Source organism: Ambystoma mexicanum, chromosome 10 (genome assembly GCF_040938575.1).
Source record: "Ambystoma mexicanum isolate Mex_15411 chromosome 10, UKY_AmexF1_1, whole genome shotgun sequence".
Classification (NCBI taxonomy): Eukaryota; Metazoa; Chordata; class Amphibia; order Caudata; family Ambystomatidae; genus Ambystoma; species Ambystoma mexicanum.
In genome coordinates, this window is record NC_090932.1 from 1,292,299,402 (window position 1) to 1,292,325,197 (window position 25,796).

The 25,796-nt window shown below is 48.8% G+C and overlaps 1 protein-coding gene across 1 annotated transcript in view; it reads right to left on the reverse strand.

Annotated features, from left to right (window-relative positions):
- Window positions 1–25,796, reverse strand: part of LOC138492254 (acyl-CoA dehydrogenase family member 11-like) — a 1,439,352-nt gene that overhangs the window by 110,970 nt on the left and 1,302,586 nt on the right. Inside the window, exon 13 of the mRNA XM_069619296.1 lies at window positions 9,861–10,032. Within this exon, the coding sequence (XP_069475397.1) occupies window positions 9,861–10,032 (172 nt within the window). The remainder of the gene's footprint in view (window positions 1–9,860; window positions 10,033–25,796) is intronic.

A 25,796-nucleotide genomic window follows, 5' to 3' on the forward strand; every position in this document is an offset into this window, starting at 1 on the left:
TCAATAACCGTGTTTCTTACATCCATGTTTGATACAGTTAGTCTCTTCTCCCCCTTCTCTCAATCGGTGCGTTCATGGAACAAACATTCAAACAACAATAGAACCTCTCAGGGATGGATACACAGTGATAGTAGTTGCATTGGTCTAGAGTGTATTTGATTGGCTCCCATCAGATCTCTTCAGCACTTTCCCAGCTTCTCCCTCAGTCTATTAGCCTCCATTCTGGACAGCAATAGCTCCCATTCTTCCCTGAAGGTCTCCCCGTAGTCATTCACAATGACCGTCAACCTCTCCATTTCAATCATGTTACACAGTTTACATTCCCATTACCGCTTCGTGGGTAATATCCCCACCTACCAATATTGGGCCACTGCCAGTCACCCGGCCCTTCACATTGCCTCACACACCCTAGACAACCGGTATTCTCCTTGGTCCCTTGTCGGGATTCCTAGTAGTAACTGGAGTGGGTTGAGGCTCAGCTTGGCCCCTACGAGGTCCTTGATTCAGCTAAGGAGCTGCCGCCAGAAGATGCGAACTCTGGGAGATTCCCACCACATGTGAGCGAGGGACCCTACCAAATCACAGCCCTATGGGCACATGGGGGATGCGCCCGCAAACATTCTTGACATTTTCAGCAGATCTCTCTGCCACCATTGCAGCATGTCACAGTTATGTTCGACGACAGAGTGCAGTGGAAAGTCACCTGGAAGATTCTAGCCCAGCCTCAGTCGAAATTTCACCCCTGCTAGTTCCACCCAACATCTCTTAAAAGTATATCTACCAACCTCTGGAGTTGAGACCAGAATATTATATATGCTAGAGAGTGCCCCTCTGGTGGTGGTCCCGTCCAGCCATTTCTCAAACTGGGTTAGGTCTCTGAATAGAGGGGTGTCCCACTTCGGGTCCGTAAACATCCCCTTCAGACTCAGGTATTCAACAATCAAAATCCTGTCCCTGCCCAGTCCCTCTTGGATTTACTCATAGCCCCTAAATTGACCATCTCCAAATAACTGTCCCACCCTCTCCAGCCCCCATGCGACCACTGTTGGGCACACCTCTTCCCCTGCTTCATCAGATGGAAGTGGGGGCCCCAGACCGAAGCCATCGGTGGTGGCCAGGACGAAAGAAGTCTGTTTGCACCAATGTTCTTCCACAGGGCCCACAGAATGCCTAGTGTGCTGTGCTCTCTTCCTTCTTTCGGGATGTCCCTAGATGGAGCACATAGGTAGTCCTTCTCCTTTAACGGGCGCATTTCCAAGTCCTCCAGGTAAGACCAGTAGGTCCCAAGGCTCTCCCTCAAGTGTTCCAGCAGTACTCTCAGTTGGGCTGCTTTATAATATAGGTCCGGGAAGCCAAAGCCCGGCTGATCCCATGGAGTGTCAGGGTAACCCACTTCACTCGCCAGATGAATCGGAATATTGCCCCCTTCAGATCCTCAAAGAAGGCTTCCGAGAGTCTCAGTGGAAGGGCAGTAAAGTAACCTAGGGAGGATATTCATTTTCACTGCCATCATCCACCCATACCACGATAGGGTCAGGGGTCTCCATCTCTTGAGGTCCTCTTTAATCTCAGATCAAAATTTGCTTTCGCAAGTCCCGAGAGATCCCTTGTCAACATTACCCCCAAGTACTTGGTTCGGTCTTGTTTGACCATCATCCCAGAGTATCGGTTCCCTGAAACCGGGCATCCTGGTCCCACGGGCAAAATGGTGGATTTATCTAGGTTGATTTTCAGGCCGGTTAGGTGCCCATAGCTCTGTATTTGTTCCAAGAACTTTGGGGGCAAGGAGCCAACCTCTGTGAGATAAACCTTGATATCATCTGCAAAGAGGTATAGTTTAAACTACCTCCCCACACCTAATACCCCTGTTTGGTTCCGATTGCGATCGCCAGCGGCTCCATCAAGAGGGCGTATAGCAGCGGCGACAGGAGGCATCCCTGTCTCGTCCCACGTGTCAGGCAGAATGCTGCAGACATGGTTCCATTCACCCTGAATCGCGCTGTCGGCTGTGTGTACATCACCTCTACCCATTTTAAAAATCCCTGCACAAGGCCCATTCTCTTCAATACCAATTTCATAAAAGGCCATTCCACCCTGTCAAACGCGACATGCCGCCGAGACAAGGCACGTATCACTCTCCTGGGTCTGTGCCTGGTGTAGCAGATTGTTTTCTGGATGTTATAGGCGCCCCGTCTACCCTTTATAAGACCCACTTGATCCCCATTGTTAGGGAGAATTCTGTGTTAAGGCTAATTTCCCAAACCTAGTGAGTCTCCCAGCAGCTTTGCTGGATTTTTTGGGGTTTATTTCTTTCTCCCGCTAAGAGTGAGACTCTTTTACTCCCACTCTTAGACATGATTTGAGGTGTTCCTTTGACTTTGTATGTGTTTTATGGGCTATGGGGTCCTTTACCCCATAGGGCTTCATGTGTTTTTGGTATGTGGGTTACACAGCACTCTCCGTGCCGTAACCCAGGGGTGTCGTAGCGACCCCCAAACATACCCTGGGACCGACTACTGTCTCCCAGGGCATGTAAAGTCACCATTGCCTTTACTAGTCTCAATTGTTAACAGAACCAGTACAGACCATTATATTGTGGAAGTACTGGTCGGGGCAATTCGACTGCCCCGGGGCTGTTATTTGAGGGGGAACTGTCCAGTCCCCCCCGACCGAGTTTTGGCTGGTGGCAGTGGATGCTACTTTTTATATTCGACCGTGAATATATTCCTATGGGATTTTCCCATTGTTCGAGGCTACCACTTTTTAAAATAGCCTCGAACATACTGCCGGTTTATTAAATTAATATAAAATCACCGGTTGGTATTTTTTGCCGAAATTCGGTTCCAAAATGGCGTTTGTGTTCGCTTCTGTGACTCCAACCCAAGTCGGGCCCTTTGTTCCACTTTTTGGCGCGCTTCTCCACAGAAGCCTCCAAAAGTGGTGCAACTCTGTCTGGGTACCACAGGAGGTGTGGGAGGGGGTTTAGGCACCCTGGACTGAGTTGCCTTGGCAACTCAAGTCGCACTCTTGTGTGATTGGCCCAAGTGGTGAGCCGCCCGGCTCACCACTTAGCATGTTTGAGGGACAGCTAGGCTGAATGAATGGGGGTTTTCTGCATAAAAGCAGGGCTTTGGGGACTTGAACTTCAGAAGTCGCCAAAGGACCTAAAGAATCCAAGGAGGGAGAAGCTGAGCCGACCTGCAACGACGACACCACCGGTGGAGCCCCGCTGAACCGTCTCACCACTTTTCCCAACGACAGAGGAGATCTCCAGTCCGGAGAGTCTTCTTCCTTTGACTGGTGGGGATAACCAGTTTGCCTGTCTTTTCGCCTTCCTGGAACATCTCGTGGCTGCCTTGCCTGTGCCAAGCACCCCAGCAACCGGAATACCACGGTTTACCACTACCGCGAAGAAAAGGGTAGTACCTTGTAACCGGAAAACTCTGCGGCTGGTTTCTTCCCTGGCAGTGCAACGATCTTCAGCTTTCCTCCACGTCGAGATCTTCTCTTCCTCTGGAAGACGCCGCGACTTGCACCCGCTGCCAGGAACAACTGCCCCCACTGGAGGATCCTCTCCACTTTCAAGGTACTGTGTCCGCCTGGCCTCCCTCACAACGGTCTGTGTGGTCTGACTCTTAAAGCCTCCACTTACCACTTAGGTTGGCCCTAGGCTGGCTAACTGAACTTTTCTGAGCTGAACCAATTATTTTCTGAACTCCCTGCAAGACTTTAAGACTTTTAAACTATGTGATCTTGGGCGCATTGGTGCTCTGTTCTCTCTAAGAGGGAGCCTGGCCTCTGAACTTTTTGCTCACAAGTAGACTTTGACTTTCCTGCCTTGCTGGCTGCTTCTAAATTATTGTGTTGTGTGCTTTTCCTAATTTCTGCCTTTTCCCTCCCTTTTTCTTAACTTATTGGAGTGCCATCTTTAGTTAAGCGCTCACCTCTGTCTGGAAATAAGTGGTGTTAACTATGACTTGTCTAATAAGGAATAAGGGATGTACATCTAGTAATAGTGACTGTGTTGAATTTACTTACTTTTTTTGTGCTAGTGTAATTTACAAGTGTGTCTTTAAATAAAAAATTAATTACTTTTACACCAAAGCTCTGGTCAGTGTTTGTTTGTGCTACTGTGTCTCTGTACCTATTGTGTATACTCGGCATACTGCCTAACTCAACTTGAGAGAAGTCTGACTGCTCAGCCACAGCTACCAGGTAAATCTGGGTGGTACAGACTGCTACCAATTGGGTTTACTGCCAACCACCTGTAGTCCTAAATCTTTTGCAGTGGTCCCTAAGGGAACTGCACAGGTTTCTGCCCAACACCCATGAATCAGGGACAGCATAAAACTCTCCAGCCTAGCACCAAGGATGTTAGCTAGGACCTTCACAACGCTATTTAGTAGGAATATCGTGCAGCACGAGGCACACTTTTCCGGGTATCTTCCCTCTTTTTGTATCGTTACAATGATTGCTTCCAGCACTGAGCATGGCCAGAGATCTCCCGCTAACACTGCATCAAATACCTGAGCCATATATGGGGCCAGTGTGGATCTAAACCGCTTATAAAATTGTACTGAGAAGCCATCGCTCCCTCGGGCTGTGCCAGACTTCAGCCCCTTGATAGACTGAACAACCTCATCTTACGAGATGGGCTCGCCCTAGGCGGGTCGCATCCCCCCGTTGTATCCCGGGTAAGCGGATTAGAGAACAGAGTCAAAGGCTACCCTTATCATTGATGCACTGGAGGTCACCCTGTGTTGGCAGTGTAGCTATATTAGAGATCACCAGGAGTAGAGATATCTTAAAACAAAGTTTAATTTCTTACATAGACACACATAGACACACATGGCACGTCGAGTATGCGTAACACAAAAAAATATGCATATCCGTGGATTAGTAGACAAGGTAAAAAGTGACTGTCATTTCCTGCACTGCTGCATCAACTAGCAATTCATTCATAGAATATCCGGCTGTCTTTAATGCAGATGGCGTTAAACACTGCTTGCGCATGTGTTTTTCCGATCTTGTCCTTAGAAACCCACTGCATATGTGGTGGCAGCGTCAAGCCTCTACTGGCTGACTGCATGAATAAACTTTGGAAGACCTAGCCAGATCTTCCAGTTGACTTACCTGACCTTGGACTCCATACATCAGGTCCCAGATCCCGAAGTCTGCTGTTACAGACTGAATTAATGCCATCTGCATTAAAGACAGCCGGCTATTCCATGAATCAACTCCATGTCATGACGCCTCCTTATGAATTTTGGTGCACGTCATACTTTGTCCAACATCGCCTACATCAGAATCAATGTCCTGACGACAGTTCGGTGTCATAACAGCGCTGTTCAACCTATACAGCCCCTGCAACAGTTTCAATTATCACCGAACTAGAAACACCATATATTCTGTGTGTCGACAATAACTGTGTATAGCTAGTTGATGCAGCAGTACGGATATGCATATTTTTTTGTGTTACGCATACCCCACATGCCATCTAAGGCACATATGTATTCTTAAATGTGTGTCTTTGTTAGAAATTAAACTTTGTTTTAAGATAGCGCTACTCCTGGTGATCTCTATGAGCTAGAATATAATAATCTAGCTACACTGCCAACACAGGGTGACCTCCAGGGCGTCAATGATAAGGGTAGCCTTTGACTCTGTTCTCTAATCTGCTACTACTACCTAAACCTTTAGAGTCAGACTCCCTTCCAAAAAAAGAGGGTTCCTGCCCCTTCTTCTCGTATCCCTGGTAAAACCAGGGCATTAAAATAATTAGCAATTTGACCTTCATCACCTTCAAATTCTGATGTATAGAGCCCTTCATAGAACCTGGCAAATTCCTTACCCACTCCCTCAGGTTCGTGCACAGCCACCCCGTCCTCGCCCCTTATAGTGCCAATCTGCTTCTTTTTCGTCTCCTGCCTCAGACTCCACGCAAGTATTTTATCGGCCCTCTTCACCTCTCTTGTGGTATTTTTGCTTTAGGAACAGTAATTTATTTTCCGTGTCCTGAACTAGGATCGCCTTGAGCTTGGCCCTATGGAGATACAGCTCAGCCACACTAGACAGCGTGAGACTCGTCCTCCCAGGTCCAACTGGCTGTAGGTCTCAGATATTACGCATCAACTCCCCCTCCTATTTCTACCTCTCTTTTTTTGAGAGCCTATTCTAATGAGCACCCCCCACCCCCACGAATCGTGGCCTTAAACCCTCCCAAAGAGTTTGCACCCCCGCCTCCCCATTATCGTTAAAGTAGTCCATGATATCAGTCACCTTGGAGACCTCTCTATCTTTTAGCAGTAAATCACTGCAGCGCCACCCACCCAGGGTCTGTGATCTGTGGGGGTGTCCCACTGTGCACACCACCATTTCGTGGTTCCACCACGGGACTTGGGGTTTCCACCAAACCTTTTACATGGGCCTTCAATTTGGCATCCACTAAAATTAGATCGATGAACTGCTGAGAAAAATGTGAAAAATCGATCTGCTCCATCCCCATCTCGTAGTGAGTCAACAAGGTCCAAGTCCCGGTTAATGCTCTCAAATCGCCTGCCGGCGGCCCTGCCCAAGATATCACCTGCACCCACTCCCAATCTCTTACGGTCCATAGTTGGGTCCAGGACCATGTTATAATCTTCCCCCACCACCATGCGGCCTTCCACAAACGTCATCAGTTCAACCTTGACCCCTTCTCATGAACATATAGCGCCCCCCCGGGTCCCTTCGTGTCCCTTCCACCACCAGTCCCAGGTGTGCCGACAATGATTGGCACCCCAATTTATTCCTTCGTACCTGAAGCCGTGAGCACCTCCCCCACCTGTTTGACCCCAAGTCTTGGTTCCTTGCCCCTCTGCCACTGGGTCTCCTGAACCATGAGGATGTCCAGTTTAGCCTGTCTAAATTCCTCTAGGGTCAATGATCGCTTGCTAGGCGGATTTAGTCCTCTGACGTTGAGGGAGCCAATCACCAGCTCATCGTCTGCAGACATATCTCCAGTTCGATTCCTTTTATTTGTGCCATCCTCCCCCTGAGAAAGCATACCACTTTGTAATAGAACTGTCCCCTGAAAAAACATCAAACCATGTAAACTCCCTCTGGGTGAACCCCAAACTGCCAACTCCTGTCCTCCCCCTCCTGAGAATCCAACCCCGACACCCATACCGCCACGGGTCAGGATAGGATCACCAGAAGGTCCTGAGTCAACTGGACACTCTCAAACCACACCTTTGTGTTACTGAGCCCCCAGCAGCCTTCCAAAACAATCATTGCCCCCGAGTTGACGGGGCATGCTTTTAACCCATCTTACTCCTCTCTCTAGGCCTCCTCCTTGCAATCCCCCTCAAATATAGTCCAACGTCAGCCCTTGCTTTCAACATTGCCCCTTAATATCCCACGTAGTCAGTCCGCCGTCAGCTCTCGCGGTCCACAGCAACATTTGTCAGCCACTTCCCCATCATGGGCCCGAAGGGCCCCCGGTAGGGTATTGAGCTTTTTATACTTGGGTACCCCAGCCATCTTGCATCTATTTCTGGCTCCCGCAGTCTCAGCACTTGATCCAGCGGTCTCTCCCTGGGCTGCTGCCCAGAGCCTTGAGTCCCCCATGAGTTCTTCTGAAACTCTACTTATGTCGCTTTCCATGGCTAGCCAGTAGTCGTGGCCTTCAAATTCAAAGATGAGGGAGAAAGGGAAGCCCCAGCGATAGCTCGCGCCTTTATCTGACAGGTGAGCGGGTCAGATAACATCCTTCTCCTTGTAAGAGTCAGCACTGAAAGGTCCTGGAAAATGGTCACTTGGGCCTCACCATAGTTGATGGTGCCTGCTCTCCTGGCACGCTCAAGGATCCTCATCCTTTGTTTGTAATAGTGGGAGCATGCCAGTATTGAGCACGGGACCGTTCCGTCTCACCCGAATCTGTGGGCCTGGTAACAATGGTGGGCTTATCCATGGCGTCGTCTCCGAAGAACATACATAGTCGTCTCCGAAGAACGTACATATCACTTCCCTGGTGGCTCTCCTGATGTCACCCTCCACCTCTCCATCTTTTTCCAGGAAGCCAAAAAAGCACAGGCTGTTACAGCGTTCCTTGTTCTCTACATCTTCCAGTTTTAGCATAGTCTCCGCCTCCCTCTCCAGTTCTGCCAACCTCACCCCCGTTTGGAGCTCCATGGTATCCACTGATGTTTGATTTGCCTCCAGGCCCTGGATCCTGTCTTCCACTGAGGATTCTCTGATCCATCTTGTCTAGTCTCTGGTCCAGAGTCGATCTGATGGCACGAATTTCCTCCATGAGGACCGCCACAACAGATTTCGTGGCTGCCAGGTCTCCCTCCATGTTGGCCCTTGGGGTGGGTGGGACAGTCACCCCTCTCACCTCGAACTTCTGTAGGTCGTCTCTTCAACTCATGGGCCCGGGGTTATGTTCTGATGGTCCAGGCCTAATGTTGCATCCCAAGTTTGCAACTGGAGCCATGCTCCTAGGTGCCATGCCGCGCCCCTCCTCTAGACCTTGGGGATGTCAGTGGGCTCGGAGTTCACCCAACTCTCTTTTTTTGCCTTGTCACTGTCGCTGGGGATCCCACCTCCACTCGAGCTTGCCTCCTGAGTCCCTTGTCCGGGTCCTCCCGGGGACTCAACTGCCTCCTAACGCTGGTGGCTGGGTTCCTTCGAGTGGGCTTAGGGTGTTGCTCCTCCTCCTATGTTCCTGGAGGTCTTGGTGCAGGCACTTGTTATGGGGGGGTTGGCTCGTGGTCGGGGTCTCCACCGCAGGCCCTGAGGGGGACTCTCACCTCCTCTGTGGCTCCTTTATGATATGGAGCTGGCCACCCTCTCCTCTGTGCTGGATGCCCGCTGTTTTAGGGCGATATTGCTCCTCTGGGCCCCCCACACTCTGTAGTTGTGCTCTGTCCTGTCCCCAGATTTGCCTCTCTGGGGTCTCTGGACCCACCCCGGGGGTGGCAGGAAAGGGTGGTGGGGGAGAAACACTGTCTGTTGATGGCACTCACCGCCTGTCCAGGTGGGGCCTCACCACCCTTCCTAGCTGCTACTCAGGATGTTTACCTTGCCCCCTTGTGGGGGGCTCTCAGAGCTGCCACGCGTCTTGTGTGTGGTCTGGGCGCACCTTGCCCCTCGCTTTCCGCTGCGGTGCCCCACTCATCTCTAGCTTTTTTTTCTCCACCCCCCACTAATCCTCCCTCCCGCACTGGCACCGGCACTCCTTACAAGTCCTTTCTGTTTCACTTTCTCCTTCACCGCCACAGAGCGCACTCCTCTGTCCCTCCCTGCTGCACTGATGGCACGGCTATATCTGCCACCCGTGGTCGAATTTTCTTCAAACTGGGGGCGACTGCGTGCCACTCGTTCCTCTCTCAGGGGTTGCTCTCCGTTCTGCTGCCTGTGGGGGAAAAGTAGGGGCTCAGAACGCCTTTCCTCCCATTAGGCTCGGAGCACACCAAGCGTTCAGCTAATCTCCATGCGCCCCCTGGTGGCCACCCATGCACCTCCTGGTGGCCACCAGCTAAATCATTTTAACAAACTCAGATCCCTAAATACTCTCACTTACTCATCCTGATTTGCAGGAATCCGAAGGAGTATAATAAAGTGTATCTCTACCTTATAAGGTCTTAGGGCACTTACTCCACACACCACCCCACACCCGCACACGTGTGGCCCACATGGACAGAGTGGCATTTCTGTCTCATTCCACACTTCCCCAATCCTGCATTAATGCTACACTGCCATGCACCAAAGAGTAGTACCTAGAAGACATGATCACTTAGCTCCACATGAACTTTGCACTTTAGAAAAGGAATAGATAGCCAAACATTTGCATTTTGAGCACCTCTTTTTGCATTTACCTATGTAGATTCTTGCCAGACTGTAAGCAAAGTCTCTTGCTGAAAGTTCCATGAATGTGGGCCCTTCCAGTCTGGACTTTCGTATGAACATTCCCAATCTTTCGATTGCAGACTTTGTTAGAGTCACAGAGGACCCAAGCTCAGGCACTCTTGAAGCAAAGTCCAGTTTCCCCTGAAACAAATGGAAACTCAGGTTACAGACTAGAAACGCACTCCTGGAAAAAAGGTGGATTTTAATACTTAAACTTTATGCTACTGATGAGGCACAGATTGGAAGATGTATACTCTCTGCTGGAGACCTGTACCACTATCAGGTATTAGAGACAGCAAAAGTTACTTACTTCTAATAATATAGTTCTCCAGTAAGGGGAGAATTCCTAGGTTCAAAAGCTTTGACTAGCTTCCTCACCAAAAGACAGAACAACAGGTTTTTGTTTATCACACAACTATTTCTTTTTTAAACATTTTGGAGAACAAAACAAGGAACTTGCACTCTGCCACTTTACAGGCATTTCTACCTTTATGAAGTGGTCCTAAAACACTCAGATTTAAGGCAGACGTTTAAACATTATTTAAGTTAGCACAAGACTATCACCAACCTCTTCAGTCGAATAAGAGGAAGCTTTCTCATGAATCTGGGGAACAGTAATACCCACAATCTTGTCATGGAGGACGAGTAGGATAAAATGATCAGAAAGGTTTTTTTTATGACAACTAACCAACTTATGAATCAACTCTTGCATTCAAATTGAAATATGATATGGCATTTATAACGTGCCTATACACAAGTGTTTCAAGGTGCGACGAGGCAAGGAAGGGGAAACAGAAGAAGGGAAAAAACAACGATCTTACTAGGCCTAGTGACATTGCGATTGCGCAAGTGCAGGGGAGAGGGGATGGGAACGGTGCCAGGAAGTGGGGGGAATGTCGGGGGTTGGGCTGGGTGGGCAAGTGCCAGCCACGGAATCACAAACAAGTAGTGCAGCCAACAGGTGGCAAGTGCTGGTGCAAAAAGTGCAGATAATGGGTGTCAATAAGTGCAGATAAGGGGACTGTAGGGTTGCAGATACAGACCAAAAGTGAAGGGGATGCCAGAAGGCATATGCAGGAGTGCAAGTGGGTGAGCAGGGACCTGGGCCCGAATTCTGAGGGTAGCCAGGTGACCAGTGCAGTATCAGAAAAGAGATCAGCTGAGAAGAGGAAGAGAGATGAAGGTCTTGAGGTGCTTCCGGAACCAGAGATGGTTCTGCTCAAGTTTCAGCGAAGCAGGGAGGCTGTTCCAGAGGGAGGCACCAGCCGAAGAAAGATCTGCCCCCGACTCATTGCTTGGAGAAGCAACTGACCTTCAAGGAGCTGGAGGAGCGAAGAGCTTGAGTAGGAAGATATTTCCGAAGAGCGTCAGAGGTATTGCGGCTGCAGGCCCCAGAAGGTCTTGTGGACAATTCAGAGGGTCTTGAACTTGATCCTTGCTGCCACTGGCAGATAAGAGAGATTTCAGGGCTGGAGAGATACGATCCCTGGGCTTGAGGCCACAGACAAGTCTCGCAGTCCTGTTCTGGATGAGTTGTAGAGGTGGGAGAGTAGAGGCAGGAAGATTTAAAAAAAGGCTGTTGCAGTAGTCCAGCCTAGAGAGAACCAGAGCTCTGGAGACAGGGAGCTTCTGGGGGAAGGTGAGGAAAGGAAGAATACCTCTGAGGTGCAGCTTGTAGTTTGACTTCTTAGAGTTGTCAGAGATGTGAGGAGTGAAGGAGGGTGTGGGGTCGAAGATGACCCAGAGGTTCTTAGCCTCACATGTGGGAGCAGGAAGAGGGCCCTAAATGGAAGGTGCAGGTGTGCCGAGGAGGAGGATCTCCATCTTACTGGCATTAAGGCAGAGATCATAAGCGGCACACCACTCCTGGATTGCAGACAGACAATCCGGGATGAGAGAGGGAGAGGAGGCAGCTGAGAGGAGCCTGAAAGTGAGCTGAGTGTCACCCGCATAGCAATGAAAGTTGGAGCAGAGAGCAGCAATGCGGTGGGTGAGAGGTGCCAGGTATTGGTTGACCAGGCAGGGAGAAAGTTTAGACCCCTGGGGAACACCACAGGTACAGAGTGAGATAGAGGACAGGAAGGACCCAAGTTGGACCTGGGAGGGTTGGTTAGAGAGGAAAGAGGTCAGCCAAGCCAGGGCCTGATCAGTGATAGCCAGGTTATCACAGAGCCAGTTCAGTAGGATAGCATGTTTGACTGTGTCGAAAGCAGAGGAGAGATTCGGTAAAATGAGGACAGAGGGGCGATTGCCATCAAGGTTAGAGAGAAGGTCTTCACGCATGTTCAGGAGAGCAGTTTCTGTGCTTCTGGCTGCTTTGAAGTCAGACTGATGGTCATGGAGACAACCGACAAATTCAATGTGAAGATTAAGCGGGGAGATGGCCAGCTTTTCCAAGAGTTTGCCCAGGAAAGGAGTGTTAGGGAGAATTCTCTGTTAAGGCTAATTTCCCAAACCTAGTGAGTCCCCCAGCAGCTTTGCTGGATTTTTGGGGTTTATTATTTTCTCCTGCTAAGAGCGAGACTCTTTTTACTCCCACTCTTAGACATGATATGAGGTGTTCCTTTGACGTTGTATGTGTCAAATGGGCTATGGGGTCTTTTATTCCATAGGGCTTCATGTGTTTTTGGTATGTGGGTTACACAGCACCCTCTGTGCAGTAACCCAGGGGTGTCGTAGGGACCCTTAAACATAGACTCCATACCCTGGGACTGACTACTGTCTCCCAGGGCATGTAAAGTCACCATTGGCTTTACTAGTCCTAAATTGTGAACAGAACCAGTACAAACCATCATATTGTGGACGTACTGGTCGGGGCAATTCGATTGCCCCGGGGTCTGTTTTTCGAGGGGGCACTGTCCAGTCCCCCCTGACCGAGTTTTGGCTGGTGGCAGTGGATACTACTTTTTATATTTGACCGCGAATATATTCCTACCGGTTTATTAAATTAATATAAAATCACCGGTTGGTATTTTTTGCCAGAACTCAGTTCCAAAATGGCGTTTGTGTTCGCATCTGTGACTCCAACCCAAGTCGAGCCCTTTGTTCCACTTTTTGGCGGGTATTCTCCACAGAAGCCTCGAAAAGTGGTGCCACTCTGAGTACCACACAGGGTGTGGAAGGAGTTTTAGGCACCCTTGACTGAGTTGCCTCGGCAACTCAAGTCGCACTCTTGTGTGATTGGCCCAGTGGTGAGCCGCCCGGCTCACCACTTAGCATGTGTGAGTGACAGCTAGGCTGAGTGAATGGGGTTTTTCTGCATAAAAGCAGGGCTTTGGGGACTGGGACTTCAGACGTCGCCACAGGACCAAAGAATCCGAAGAGGGAGAAGCTGAGCCGACCTGCAACGACGACACCACCGGTGGAGCCCTGCTGAACCGTCTCACCACTTCTTCCGACGGAGGAGATCTTCATCCCGAAGAGTCTTCTTCCTTTGACTGGTGGAGATAACCAGTTTGCCCGTCTTTTCGCCTTCCCGGATCATCTCGTGGCCGCCTTGCCTGTGCCAAGCACCCCGGCAACCGGAATACCACGTTTTACCACTACCGCGAATAAAAGGGTATTACCTTTTAACCGGAGAACTCGCGGCTGGTTTCTTCCCTGGCAGTGCAACGACCTTCAGCTTTCCTACACGTCGAGATCTTCTCTTCCTCTGGACGACGCCATGACTTGCACCCGCTGCCAGGAACAACTGCCCCCGCTGGAGGATCCTCTCCACTTTAAAGGTACTGTGTCCGCCTGGCCTCCCTCCCAACGGGTCTGTGTGGGGTGACTCTTAAAGCCTCAATTTACCACTTGGGTTGGCCATAGGCTGGCTAACTGAACTTTTCTAAACTGAACTAATTCCTTTTTGAACTCCCTCAAAGACGTTCTAAGACTTTTAAACTGAGTGATCTTGGGCACAGTGGTGTTCTACTCTCTCCAAGAGGGAGCCTGGCCTCTGAACTTTTTGCTCACAAGTAGACTTTGCCTTCCTGCCTTGCTGGGTACTTCTAAAGTATTGTGTTGTGTGCTTCTTCTAATTTCTGCCTTTTTCCCCTCCCTTTTTCTTAAACTTATTGGAGTGCCATCTTTAGTTAAGCGCTCACCTCTGTCTGGAAATAAGTGGTGTTAACTAAGACTTGTCTAATAAGGAATAAGGGGTGTACATATAGTAATAGTGACTGTGTTTTTGAACTTGCTTACATAATAGTGCTGGAGTGTTTCTAAGTGTGTTTTTAAATAAATAATTATATACTTTGTTACAAAAGCTCTGGTCAGTGTTTGCTTGTGCTACTGTATTTTGGTACCTATCTCGTTTACTCTATATACTGTCTAGCTTTTCTTGAGAGACGTCTGGCTGCTCAGCCACAGCTACCAGGTAACTCTGGGTGGTACAGACTGCTACCAATTGGGTTTACTGCCAACACCTGTAGTCTTAAGCCTTTTGCAGTGGTCCCTAAGGGAACTGCACAGGTTTCTGCCTAACAAGGAGGAATGGAGATCAGGCGATAGTTAGCCAGACAGGAGGTGTCGGCTGAAGGTTGTTTTAAGAAGAGGGGCACAAGAGAGTGCTTTAGGGGGAAGGGATGGTTCCATTGGTGAAAGAGTGATTGCAAATATCGGCCAAGGCTGGAGCGAGGGTGTTCATTTGGTCCTTGATGGTTTTGGATGAACAGGGAAAAACCTGTTTTGAGTAGACTTTCATAGATCTGACTTGTCTAGAAATCTTGTCTGGGGTGAACATAGGAAAGGCAGAGGAGAAGAGGTGGCCGCAGGGAGGCCATAGGTAGACGAGAAAGTAGAGGGAGAAGGAGAAGAGGAAGAGAGGGTGGACAGGATGTCCTGGGTTTTAGAGATGAAATGTGAGGCCAAGGCCATGCAGAGGGCATGGGAGGGGGCAGACGAGGTAGAGACTGCAGCAGAAATGGCCAGCTCCTTACAGATTTTAAAGAGTTCGGCCGAGTTGTTAGATGCCGCAGAGATACAGGCTTGGATGTGCGCTCTCTTCTTAGTGAGGACAGAGTCGGTATTGCCTTCGGAGCAGGCAGCAGAGCAGTTTGTCAGAGGACGTACAAGATGCCAGCCATTTCCTCTCAGCCACTCTACAATAGCGTTTTACGGGTGACAAGGTCTGAGTCGTAACAAGAGTTGCACTTGGCTTTGGGCTTCAAGCGGATCCTCATGACAGGGGCAAGTACATCAAGAGTGTCAGAGATAGAAGAGCAGAGGTTGGAAAGGGCTGTGTCAGGATGTGAGTAAGCCAGAGGTGCAAGAGAGGGGAGAGAAGGTGCTGGTGAAAGCCTCAACTGACACACGCTTCATGGGTCAGATGACCGAGAAGGTAGATGGCAGTGTGGGGGTAGGGTGAGAGGAGAGGAGAAAGATGTCACTCCAGGAGAGAGCAGTGGTGAGAGAGTTAGAGAGGAGGAGGTCTGAGGGGATCAGAACATCCAGAGTGTGCCCTGCAGAGTGAGTCGGGCCCGAGGGACGAACAGAGAGAGAGAAAAAGTCGGAGGTTGCAAAAGAGTCCGGAGGAGGGACAGGAAGCATCCAGGTGGATGTTGAGGTCTCCAAGGAGGAGGAGTGGCTCACACACTCGAAGAGGAAGGAAGTTACCTGACCAGGTGGATGGTAGATGGTGGCCACAGTGAGAGAGCGGCCAAGAGAGAAAGAGAGAAGAGAGAAAGGAGAGAGAGGAGAGAGAGGAGGGAGAGAGAGAGAGAGAGAGAGAGAGCCTGCAGACTAGGCATTCAAAAGAAGAGTAGGCCTGCATAGGAATGATAGAGGCAGGGATCCACTGTGGGGAGATCAAGGCTAAATTCCCAACAAAACGGTTGGATCTGAGCATAGAGAGGATCTCGTAGCCATCAGGGAAGAGTGGCCTAACTCGTGACAGAGCTGGCCGTGAGCTATGTATCAGTGAGACCGAGAATATCAAGGTCAAGTTCTTCCAGGAGGCGGCAGATGTCAGAGGAGTGTGACAGCTGAGCGAGAGTGGCAATGTGGAGAAGGTTCAGTGGAGATAGTTGATTGGGCACAGCTTCTTATTTTTTTTTTGTGGTAGATTCTATTTCCAGTAGTTGATGAGTTGTTATGGGGTGCAGCCCACAGGTATGTGCCACTGTGTTGGGCACACTATGAACATGGGGGATAGGGCCTAGGCTTGTTGGCCATCGGTGTGGGCCGCACACCCTTATACCCACTTAGGGTTTTATAATTTTTTTGCAGTACTTATCCAGTGTAAATAATGATATACGCTCTCTTCTTATTCAATTTTCAAACAAATGTGATTTAATTATGTGAGCAAGTATTTAATCAATATTCTTTATTTGGCCGATGCATTTCGGACATGTGTCCTTCGTCAGGGTCTTGTCTAATCAATCATATCAACATTCATAATCAATAACAAATATTCAAGCGTTGATGGTCAAAAATAACATACGTAAAATGAGTAAGGTAAAACAGCCACATGCAAGTATTTAAGCACAACATTTAGATAATGAGCAGGGTACACACAATACATATAGAAAAACACATAGGAGAAAACATAAGTATTATGTCCACTGTTTATAGCAGGCATATTCTTTCAATGATTCACATTATGCACCATCACCATAACTTAATCAATACGATTGTATGTCTTGCCATTCTTGATGAGAGACTACTGGTTGATAACTGTTGTTCAGTATGTTACACTATGGATTGAACATAACCTGGGCATTTGTCCATTAGCTATGCCGTTTGTATCCAACATTACTCATTTTGTCAGCCCCTTTCATTTCCCCTCCAGTAAGGTGCTGCATGAGACATTTCCTTAGTTTTGGCATAACAAGGCCGCAGATTTATTTTTACATATACATAACCACTGCAAACAGGTATTAAAATTATATCCAAAAGGTGTGGCGACTGCTCCTCGTCCTGCTTCCCCCTTTACCTCCATGTTGATTGCAGGCACAACTCCCCCAAGGCCTTCGAGTCTGAGAAACCGCCTGCCCCTGCAGGTCTTTGCGGACTGGGGGAGCGCCGTTTGTTGGGGGGAAGTTGAGCCCCAATTGCTACCGCCAGACACCCCCGCCGTTTAGGCTCCCAGGAGGCGCTGTCTAGAATGGGCGAAGCCCCTTCCGGTTTAGCAATGGCTCATTCGGAGTCTTTGTCTTATCATAGGTTGCCACAACCCACCACGCCAAAGGTGGGTTACCGCCCACCGTGGCTCCCCCCTTTCCTGACTTATAACTCCAGTAATTTTGTGCAGATATTCCAGAAAAACAAATCCATTCCTTGCTCCGACAAATGCACTCCGTCCTTCAAGTAGTACTCCCTGTTTTTCAGATTGATCAAACCATGTCTGATATGCTGAAAGCCTCTCCCTTTGCAAAACTTAGCCATGGCCCGATTCAACTTCCTCCTTGAATTCTCCACGGCTGCCTGACTCTCAGCTCCCCTCCATTCGTGTCTCGAGATGATTTCAGACCAAACCATTTCGGTCTCCCCCAATTCCGCCGATAACTCCTGTAATGAAAACATCATTTCCCTGAGCAAGATCCCCCTCCCCAGACCAGCCAAGTCATTGCCACCGAGGTGCACCACCAAAACATCGGGCCTCCGATGTTCCCTCAGGAGTCTGCGCACGTGCCCCCGCAGCTGTGCCCATTTCATACCCGGCACTCCATGCCAATGCACCCGGTATTCCCCAGCGGTCAACTCATCCTGCTTGGCTGTCCAGCTTGCCCTGGCCCTTGATACAAACGAATGGCCCACCACCCCGGCGGACCGTCGCCTTCCCTTCGTCGATGCTACTGCGAGGAGATAGGAGGGAGGAACCGTTACTCTTACATTTTTTTTTTTTTCCTCTTCAGGCCTGACGTATCGCTTAAAACAACCGGACCTCCAGCCCCCAATCTGTTTGATTGCCTCTGCTCCCAGGCCCATCCCTGCCGCTGATGTGGCTGCCCCTATCCTGAAGGAATGCGTCCCCTAGGCCCCCTTCGAGGACCCTGCCTCCACCAGTGCCATGTCCTTCACCTTTCTAGATTGGAAAGGGCTTAACGCTGTCCCATCGTTATGTACCAGAAAAGGATCCTCCTCCCCCGTGTGAATCCTTCAACTCAAATACCATCTTACTGGACAAACCGGGCAGCCCTGAGTACCTCCCAACATAATGCTTCTGCCTTTACCTGTCTGATCGGTCTTGGATCTACTCAAATATGTATAACCGCTCTCCCTGTACCCCTCTGTCACAGCTCCTAAGGAAACTTAAACCTTTACCCTTCTTGTTGGCTGGCACCAACTCGCTTACCCTAAAAGCCCCAAAAAATGCCAGTGCGAAAGCTGCTGACAACAATGCATTTTCATAATCGTCCCTACACACCACCGTTAAGCTCCTGATCATTTCGTGCAATTTGCCCACATCTATGGGCCGTCTCTCGTCGGGTTTACTTGTCACCTGTTTGGCCCAACCCCTCATTGCCATGATCCCCTCATGCCGATCCACCTCGACAGATCAGTAACTGACCTGAGCACCTCATGAACCTTTACCCCGCGGCCAAATCAGATAAACCCAGGGGGGGGTCCCTGAAAGCCGACACACTGCCCCCATTAAATAAATACCCTTGGTATATAACATGATGAGTTATTTATAACATGTTTAATACCCTGACATTTCTCTGAGCGGACCCGCTGCTCGACCCTGGTCTGCTTCGTGTCGTCTTGCTCACCAGCCGAGATATAATTCAGCACTTGTATAGTGCTACTAACCCGTGCTACGAAAATCAGGTATCTGAGCGCTGCTTATTATTACTGAACGGCTGAGTTTGGCCCTGCCGGGATCCGAACCTGTGTCAACTGGTTCTGCACAGGCGTCAAAGCGAGCGCTCACTCCTGTACTGCAGTTCTATATAGGTACCGGCATCCCGTGAAAGCACCCGACCCTGCACTGCAATTGTAATGCAGAAAGCTTATCGCCCCGGGCATCGCAAGCCCTGCCATCATTCACCACCATCACTTTGGGGAACTTACACTCTTGTGAATTAGGCGATTAAGAACGGTAGCTTGAGAGAGTGCTGTACCGCTAACCCCCTGACCTGCATACTGGCAGGTGGGTGTATGGGATGAGAGTTTGTAATGCAGCCCGCCAGTGTCATTCGTGCCCCCCCGGGGAGTTTGGGGGGGGCGATCCTGCACACGTTTGTGACTCCTGTCTTCCCCTGGGTTGAACTGGGAATATAAAGGGAATATAAAGGCTCCCATGGCCTCACTCAGATTTGCGATGAAGGAAGCTGAGCACCGTACGTGCCCATATGCAGGCACGCCCCAAGAGCCTAAAGTGCAAATGGATGCCCGGCAACAAATCTGCAAGTTACATCTCCCTTGAAATCGGCAGTAGCCTGCTCCCTGATGACTGTACCACACCTGGCCAACTTTCCTTGCCCCTACATCCCATAGTGCAGAGAGCTGCCCTCCGACTTCTCACCCCTGTCTCACCTAAACCACAATTTGCGTCCCGTTATATACAAAACTCTCCCTTCATTAATATTCACGGGTTCACAAGAGAGAAATGACTAGCCCTTTGCAAGCCTGGGCAACTCGCCTTCCCTCCACACCAAGCAGTGCTGGAGGCTGCCCTCCAACTCCTCTCCCCAGCTTCACCTTGGCCACAATTCGTATCACATTATCTCAACAACTCACCCCTTGTCACTATTCAAAAACTGGTTCCCAACAGAAAAACAACACTCCCCGTTCGGTAGAACTTCCTTCCGTGTAGGCCGCTTTGCCCCGGATGCCCACACTGCTTTGGTTTTAGTCTGCCTGTGTGTTGCATTGCTAATCCGCCACAGCACGCTGTGTGCTGCAATGTCTGCATCATCCCAGGTTGCCTTTATCCGAAGCGGCTATTACCCCTGTTCTTGCTCTAGTGCAGTTTACCTGGACGCAAGGCTGCTTGATTATTCCTACCATGATGCATACAATCTGCCAATACTCTTATCCCTTTAAAGTTCCAACCATTTCTTTATGCTCGTGTTGCACCCCCTTCTACCAGTGAATGACCATGAATCCACTGTTATTGTCAGTCCGATGGGTTGGATCCGTTTTGCCCACTGCATTATGGTGTTTGAAGTCCGTGGGATGGAACATGGACTAACCTTGTAAACTTCCCCTCCCGTAATTCCGCTAGCGTAGCTCCCAAGTCACACATTTTTGGCGTTTGTCACCCGCCTCGTAAACAGCTGACTCACCCGCCAAGCCTCCTGCACGCCCATTCGTTTCAATGGGCCTCTCACCCGCCAAACTTAAAATCGGGTGTATTCACCTGCCTCTGCGACACAAATGGTTGAGAGCTATGCGCTAGTGTCTCTCTACTATCCCCGGGCCCGTATCTCAGCAGCTAATTCCCACAGGCATCTCCGTCGTGCATTTCTGGCACTATCCACTGAAATAGGTAATTTCAAGGGCCATAGACAAGAAGAAAAAAGTGAGTTGATAACCAACATCATGCAGAATGGGGCGCGGGGTCCCTGCTCTGCCCTTCACGTACCTAACGAAATGCACCTCTTGTAAAATATCCTGTATTCAACCACTCAAGGTGACCTTTTTGCATAACTGTTTTCCAGCATCGCCCTAGTTAGAAACAACGTATTCCCTGGAACCTCCAACGTTCTTGTCCATAATCACATGCAGGCACTGCTTGAACCATTTTGTCCGACATACCCCAGCTAAAATAAGCATGAGGGAATCCCGCCATAAAACACAAACTTGGGCAGCGTTCGTATGCCAATGTGACCGACCTTACTCCTGCCCCAAACAATGGCTCGACACTAGTGCTATTGTCACGGCCACGCCACTTGTACCGTGAAGCCCTTGTACTGCTAACTTGCGGCGCAGAGGCCGTGAAAAACCAATGCCGCACCCCTCCACCTATTGCTTGAAATTATGCAAAAAAGAATTTAGCCTTTTATAGTCGAGTGGACTTTGTGAGGGGTTTGTGCTGCGCAGAGGCCACATACCCTACCAACACCTGTCAATAATTCATTTAAATAAGCATAAGCAGCATCCGCCCAATTTCTAACATATCAGATTTTCCTAGCTAACCAATGTAAAGCAGGTCTTTCCACGCGCGGCCATAACTTCTCAAATCAGTTCCTCATCGCATTAGCACGGGCACCCAAACGAGGCAAAATTGAATTGAAAATACCCCCGGCCGTGCACTTTTGATCGCGGTACTAGTGATCCACTACCTAACACTCTGTATGGTGATACCACACATGGGGGCCCCTACGGGAAACACCAAGTGGCACGGTGGCCGCGCCGGCCCATATTAATAAAAACATGAGCCCTCGAAATGAGAGCCTGAGAACGTAATCCCCAAGACTGTCCATCATTATTTAAACTGCAGGTTTCCGCATGCCCGGAACGCATGGTGATGCTGCCACATAATGCAGTCAAAACGTGTCTGGGACTTTGGTTGTGAGATATTACGGACCCCGACATGTCCAAAGCGACCACACCACTCCTACCATTTACGCCACGTGAATCCTCCCAATCACAGGCCGGCCTTGCTAAACGGCAAACAAATGTGAAAACATTACCGCCCCAAAATGCCAGCCCAAACGCCAGCCCCTTGCACAAAAAGGTCACATGCCTGATGGCTAGCTCCACGAGGCAAGGCAACCCAATTGCCCTTTAAGACGTGCCCCACGATCGCACATATGGATAACATTAAGTGGCCACATTCATTGCTAGTATTCCGCCACTCGGAATACTAGCTGCTCGCTCGCTTTATAACATTTTAAGGTTTTAAATAGCACTGGCTGCAAGTTAAGCCCTAGCCTGCTGGATGCTGTGCACTCTGCGAGTAACACCCCGCTGTACACCAAATCCAAGTGAGCGCCACTACTGGCTGCGCTATCTGACCGGCTCTATGGACAAACTTCCGCTAGTCTCGCAGAAGGCGTACCCACCACACTTTTAATCCCAGTAAGTTTTCCCCCGGGCCAATACAGCGGTTAAACCCATCCAGCCTGTTACCCCCGTGTGCTGATCTGCCTGGCCCCCCAATATCAAAATGCCGTGTGCATGCCCGCCCATACAAGGATTGGCCTCTTTGCTGCGCATTAACCAGAGAGCATATCTCCGCCCTCTCTTGTAGCCGTAGCTGCGACCATACAGCAAATGAATGCCCTTGTGCGCGCGACTATGAACGTGAGGTAAGCAGCAGGAGGGTGGGTGCTACCCAAGGGCCATTTGGGCCCCACCCGCCAAGGAACAATTCCTATTCCTTGCCCCTCCCCCGCACGTAACTCTGACCGCACATTTTTCTCTGCAATCGATGCTCCTTCACTTGGACCCCTCTCCTTCAGCGCTGGAACCATTCCACTGAAACAGTCCTTTCACTGGATAGCCACCAGAAACAGGAGCACACCATCAAACGGGAACACAGGAGCACGGGAAACCGAGCCGAAAACAAAATCCTCTTCATGGTTCTTGAAAAACGAAGTCCTCCACTTTTGGCGGGCGCCCGGCTGCTGGAAGAGCTGCAAGTGCTCCTAGGTCGGGCGCCCGCCGTATTTATGCCCCAAGCCCCGCCTCCTTCCTTTGTTGCCCTTCGCGGGCTTTCCAGGGCTCTTGGCGCCCTTTCCTTTGGCTCCTTTGCCGCCCTCTCCCCTGCCCCTGTGGGGGGAGGGGCGAGAGAGCGTAAAGGAGGAAGGCCCCTGCCCCGGTTATCGGGGTGCCTCCTCCATTCGCTGTGCTCCCCGTTCGTCACCTTCAGGTTGCGCTGTTCAATAGCAGGTTGATAGTGAGCAACTCTTATCAAGTTATGGGATGTTCACTGTGTACTATTCGTTGTATTGTTACTCTATTATGATGTTCGTATTGAGGGATAAAAAAAGTGCAATGTGTTTGTCGTACTATACTTAGCATTAAACATTAGTGTAACTCGATCGACATGCTACTGCATCTCATTCTCTGACTGCATCTCATTCTCTGACCACGTTCCCTAGTTGTGTGCAGCGCTGTGACTAGATCGGCATGCCATTTAACCTAATATGATTTTCATTCAAGGTGCGTTGATGCCAAGTAAATATTAATATCAAAGCTACCTCAATTGTTGAACGCTGTATGCGTTCGGTTGTAGTTTGTCACGCTCGAAAACGCTCTGAAACAAATAAAGCATGGAATGCAGTTAACTTTTTCTAGCATTCTTAACTCTTTCTGAAAGAGATATGTTATCTGTGGTTCTTACCAAGTTTGTCCACTGTGGTCAAGCTTGCGCGCAATCATGTTTTCGTAAAAACCGAGCTGTAGTGCCGGCATTCGTGGTGTGGTGTCATGGTAGCAGTGCCTGACAAGATGGCTGCATTATCGGGACATTAGCGGCCATCTTGGGAGGGTTAATGCTATGCATCTATATTCTGAGCGAATCCTGGCATCATTATTTCTTAAAATACTAATAATATAAAAAAGTTATACTTGATAATGGTAGACCTAGGACTGTTTAGAATATGCTGTACACAGGCTCGATGTGAACCGCACTAATATGAGTGTGTGGGATCTTATCATGAATAATATATTCTTTGAACGTTCTCTATGCCGTTGTTCAGGTAAATTACTGATGAACCCATTTCCGCAGTTTTGTATATTATGTTTCTCCATGATCATTGAACAGGCAGTTATCAATGATAATGGGGATACTGAGTCTAAATAAAGTATGCTATGAACAAACTCAACCTCAGTCAAACTTTTATATATGTGTAGGGTCTTATGGATAATCTGTTCCGTCCTCTGTGTCCTCCATGATGGTAGTAGTCTGAGACCGTTGGGAATAAACTCTGCCTTAACTGCACTAATATGCGTTTTCAAGATCTTATGAATGATATTTTGGTGTTTTACTAATAAAAACGTTTCGGATTCCACATGCTCATTCTACGAGGAGTAGCCAGACAATTGTGGGCTGTTGATACAGTAGGTTGTGTTAGTGTTTTCATACTCATTCAGCAAACGGTAAACATAATGGTGGGCTATTGATAATGTAGGCTGTTATAGTGTTGCTAGTCAATTAATCAACATGATCATCTAAAATTCTCAAAGTTGTTATGCAGTAATGACAACTCATAATTTACTTCTTTCTTTTGTGATACAAGTCTTAAGTTTCTGCCCGGTTGCTGGCTAGAAGTCCAAATTATAGTGAGCAATTATAGAAAACAATTCTTCATTCATGCCCCTCGGGACAAGGGTGTCTAACCGGTCTATCCAGTACGCTTCCCTTTGTTGGCTCCTCTTTTTCATATTTTGTCTTGGATCATGGCTATCTATCACTTCAAGAACTTGGAATTTGAGTTGCGCTACACTGTTATTCTTGTCATTGAAGCGTCTAGCAACCGTAGAGTTGATGTTCTTATTTCTGATGCATGATTTGTGCTCATTTATCCGTATTCGGATTTTGCGTCCTGTTTCAGCCACATAATAGATGCCACAAGGGCAGCGTATGCTATGCACTGTTTTTTCTGTGTTACAAGTTGCAAAGTGGCATAGTGATATTTTTTCTCCCGTGCGTGGATGAGCCACAACATTGCCTTTGATAGGTCGCTAAGATTGCTAGTCCTCTTATGTGCGAACACAGGTTGCATGGGAAATAAATCTTTGGTTCTGTTGCCTCCGGTTGTATTGATGCATCTTTTTATTTGTGTGCTCTGATTAGACAATTTGGACACAGACCATTAATGGTGCATCAGGTTTGGCTTTAGTATTAAGAGTGCGTGCTCTTGATCTTAATGACGCTTTCTGTAGATCCTCTTCCGGATATCCTCTTTCTTGTAATCTTTTCTGTAGTTTCGAGTTCTTGTTCCTAGTCTTCTGGATCCTTAATGATCCTTTTTAGACTTAACATTTGGCCGTATGGTAGATTGCAATGGGTGTTCTGGGGATGAAAACTCATGCGTTGTAGTAGGTTATTACGATATGTGGGTTTAGTGTATAGGGATGCTGGTATCTGGTGATTGTTCACTTTGACATCAAGATAAATTATCTGGATCCCATATTTCTCCTGTGAATTCGATGTGCAGGTCGATTCCATTGATATAAACTAGAAATTGTTCTAGCATTTCTCTTGAGCCATGCCATATTCCAAAAATGTCATCTATATAACGTACCCATGTTTGTAAGTGGTCTTTGTACGTTGAATTCTCCAGACTGTGTGTGATCTCTAATATGTGCATAAATGCATTTGCATATGATGAGGCCATATACCTGATATTTGGAGGTAGATGTCTTTGTCATACCCGAAGTAGGAATTTGTCGAAATAAATATGAGTAATGACATTATAACCTCTTTCACTGCTACTATTTCTCCTTCTTGGAGGAGTAACCACTCAACGGCCGCCTGCCCCAAATCATGTGGGATACTTGAAGACAAGCTGTTGACGTCTATAGTGAACAACAGATCCTCATTCATTAGCTGAATGCTCTCAAGAATGTTCAAAAAGTGAGTGCTGTCTTTGACGTTTTCGGAATTGGAGGTTGCAAGAAAGTCTATGTATGTAGCAAGGGGTTGCAGTATACCTTTCATGACTGCCACAATCTGAATCTGAAAATTGAATAAGAGGAGAGCGTATATCATTATTTACACTAAATAAGTACTGCAAAAAATTATAAAACCCCTAAGTGGGTATAAGGGTGTGCGGCCCACACCGATAGCCAACAAGCTTAAGTCCTATCCCCAATGTGGAGAAGGTTGCCACCCTTGAAAGACTTCCAGGGAGGGGTACATGTCAGAGGTACCCCCTGCGGACGTATAGAAGGAGCTCGAGGGAGGGCAGACAAGGAAGGAGGAGAGGGCAAGGTAGCCAAGGAGGAGGAAGAGGGCGCCAGAGAGGTGGCAGAGGAAGGAGGCAAGTGAGCCGGAGAAGGGAGAGAAGGGACAGCAGGAGAGG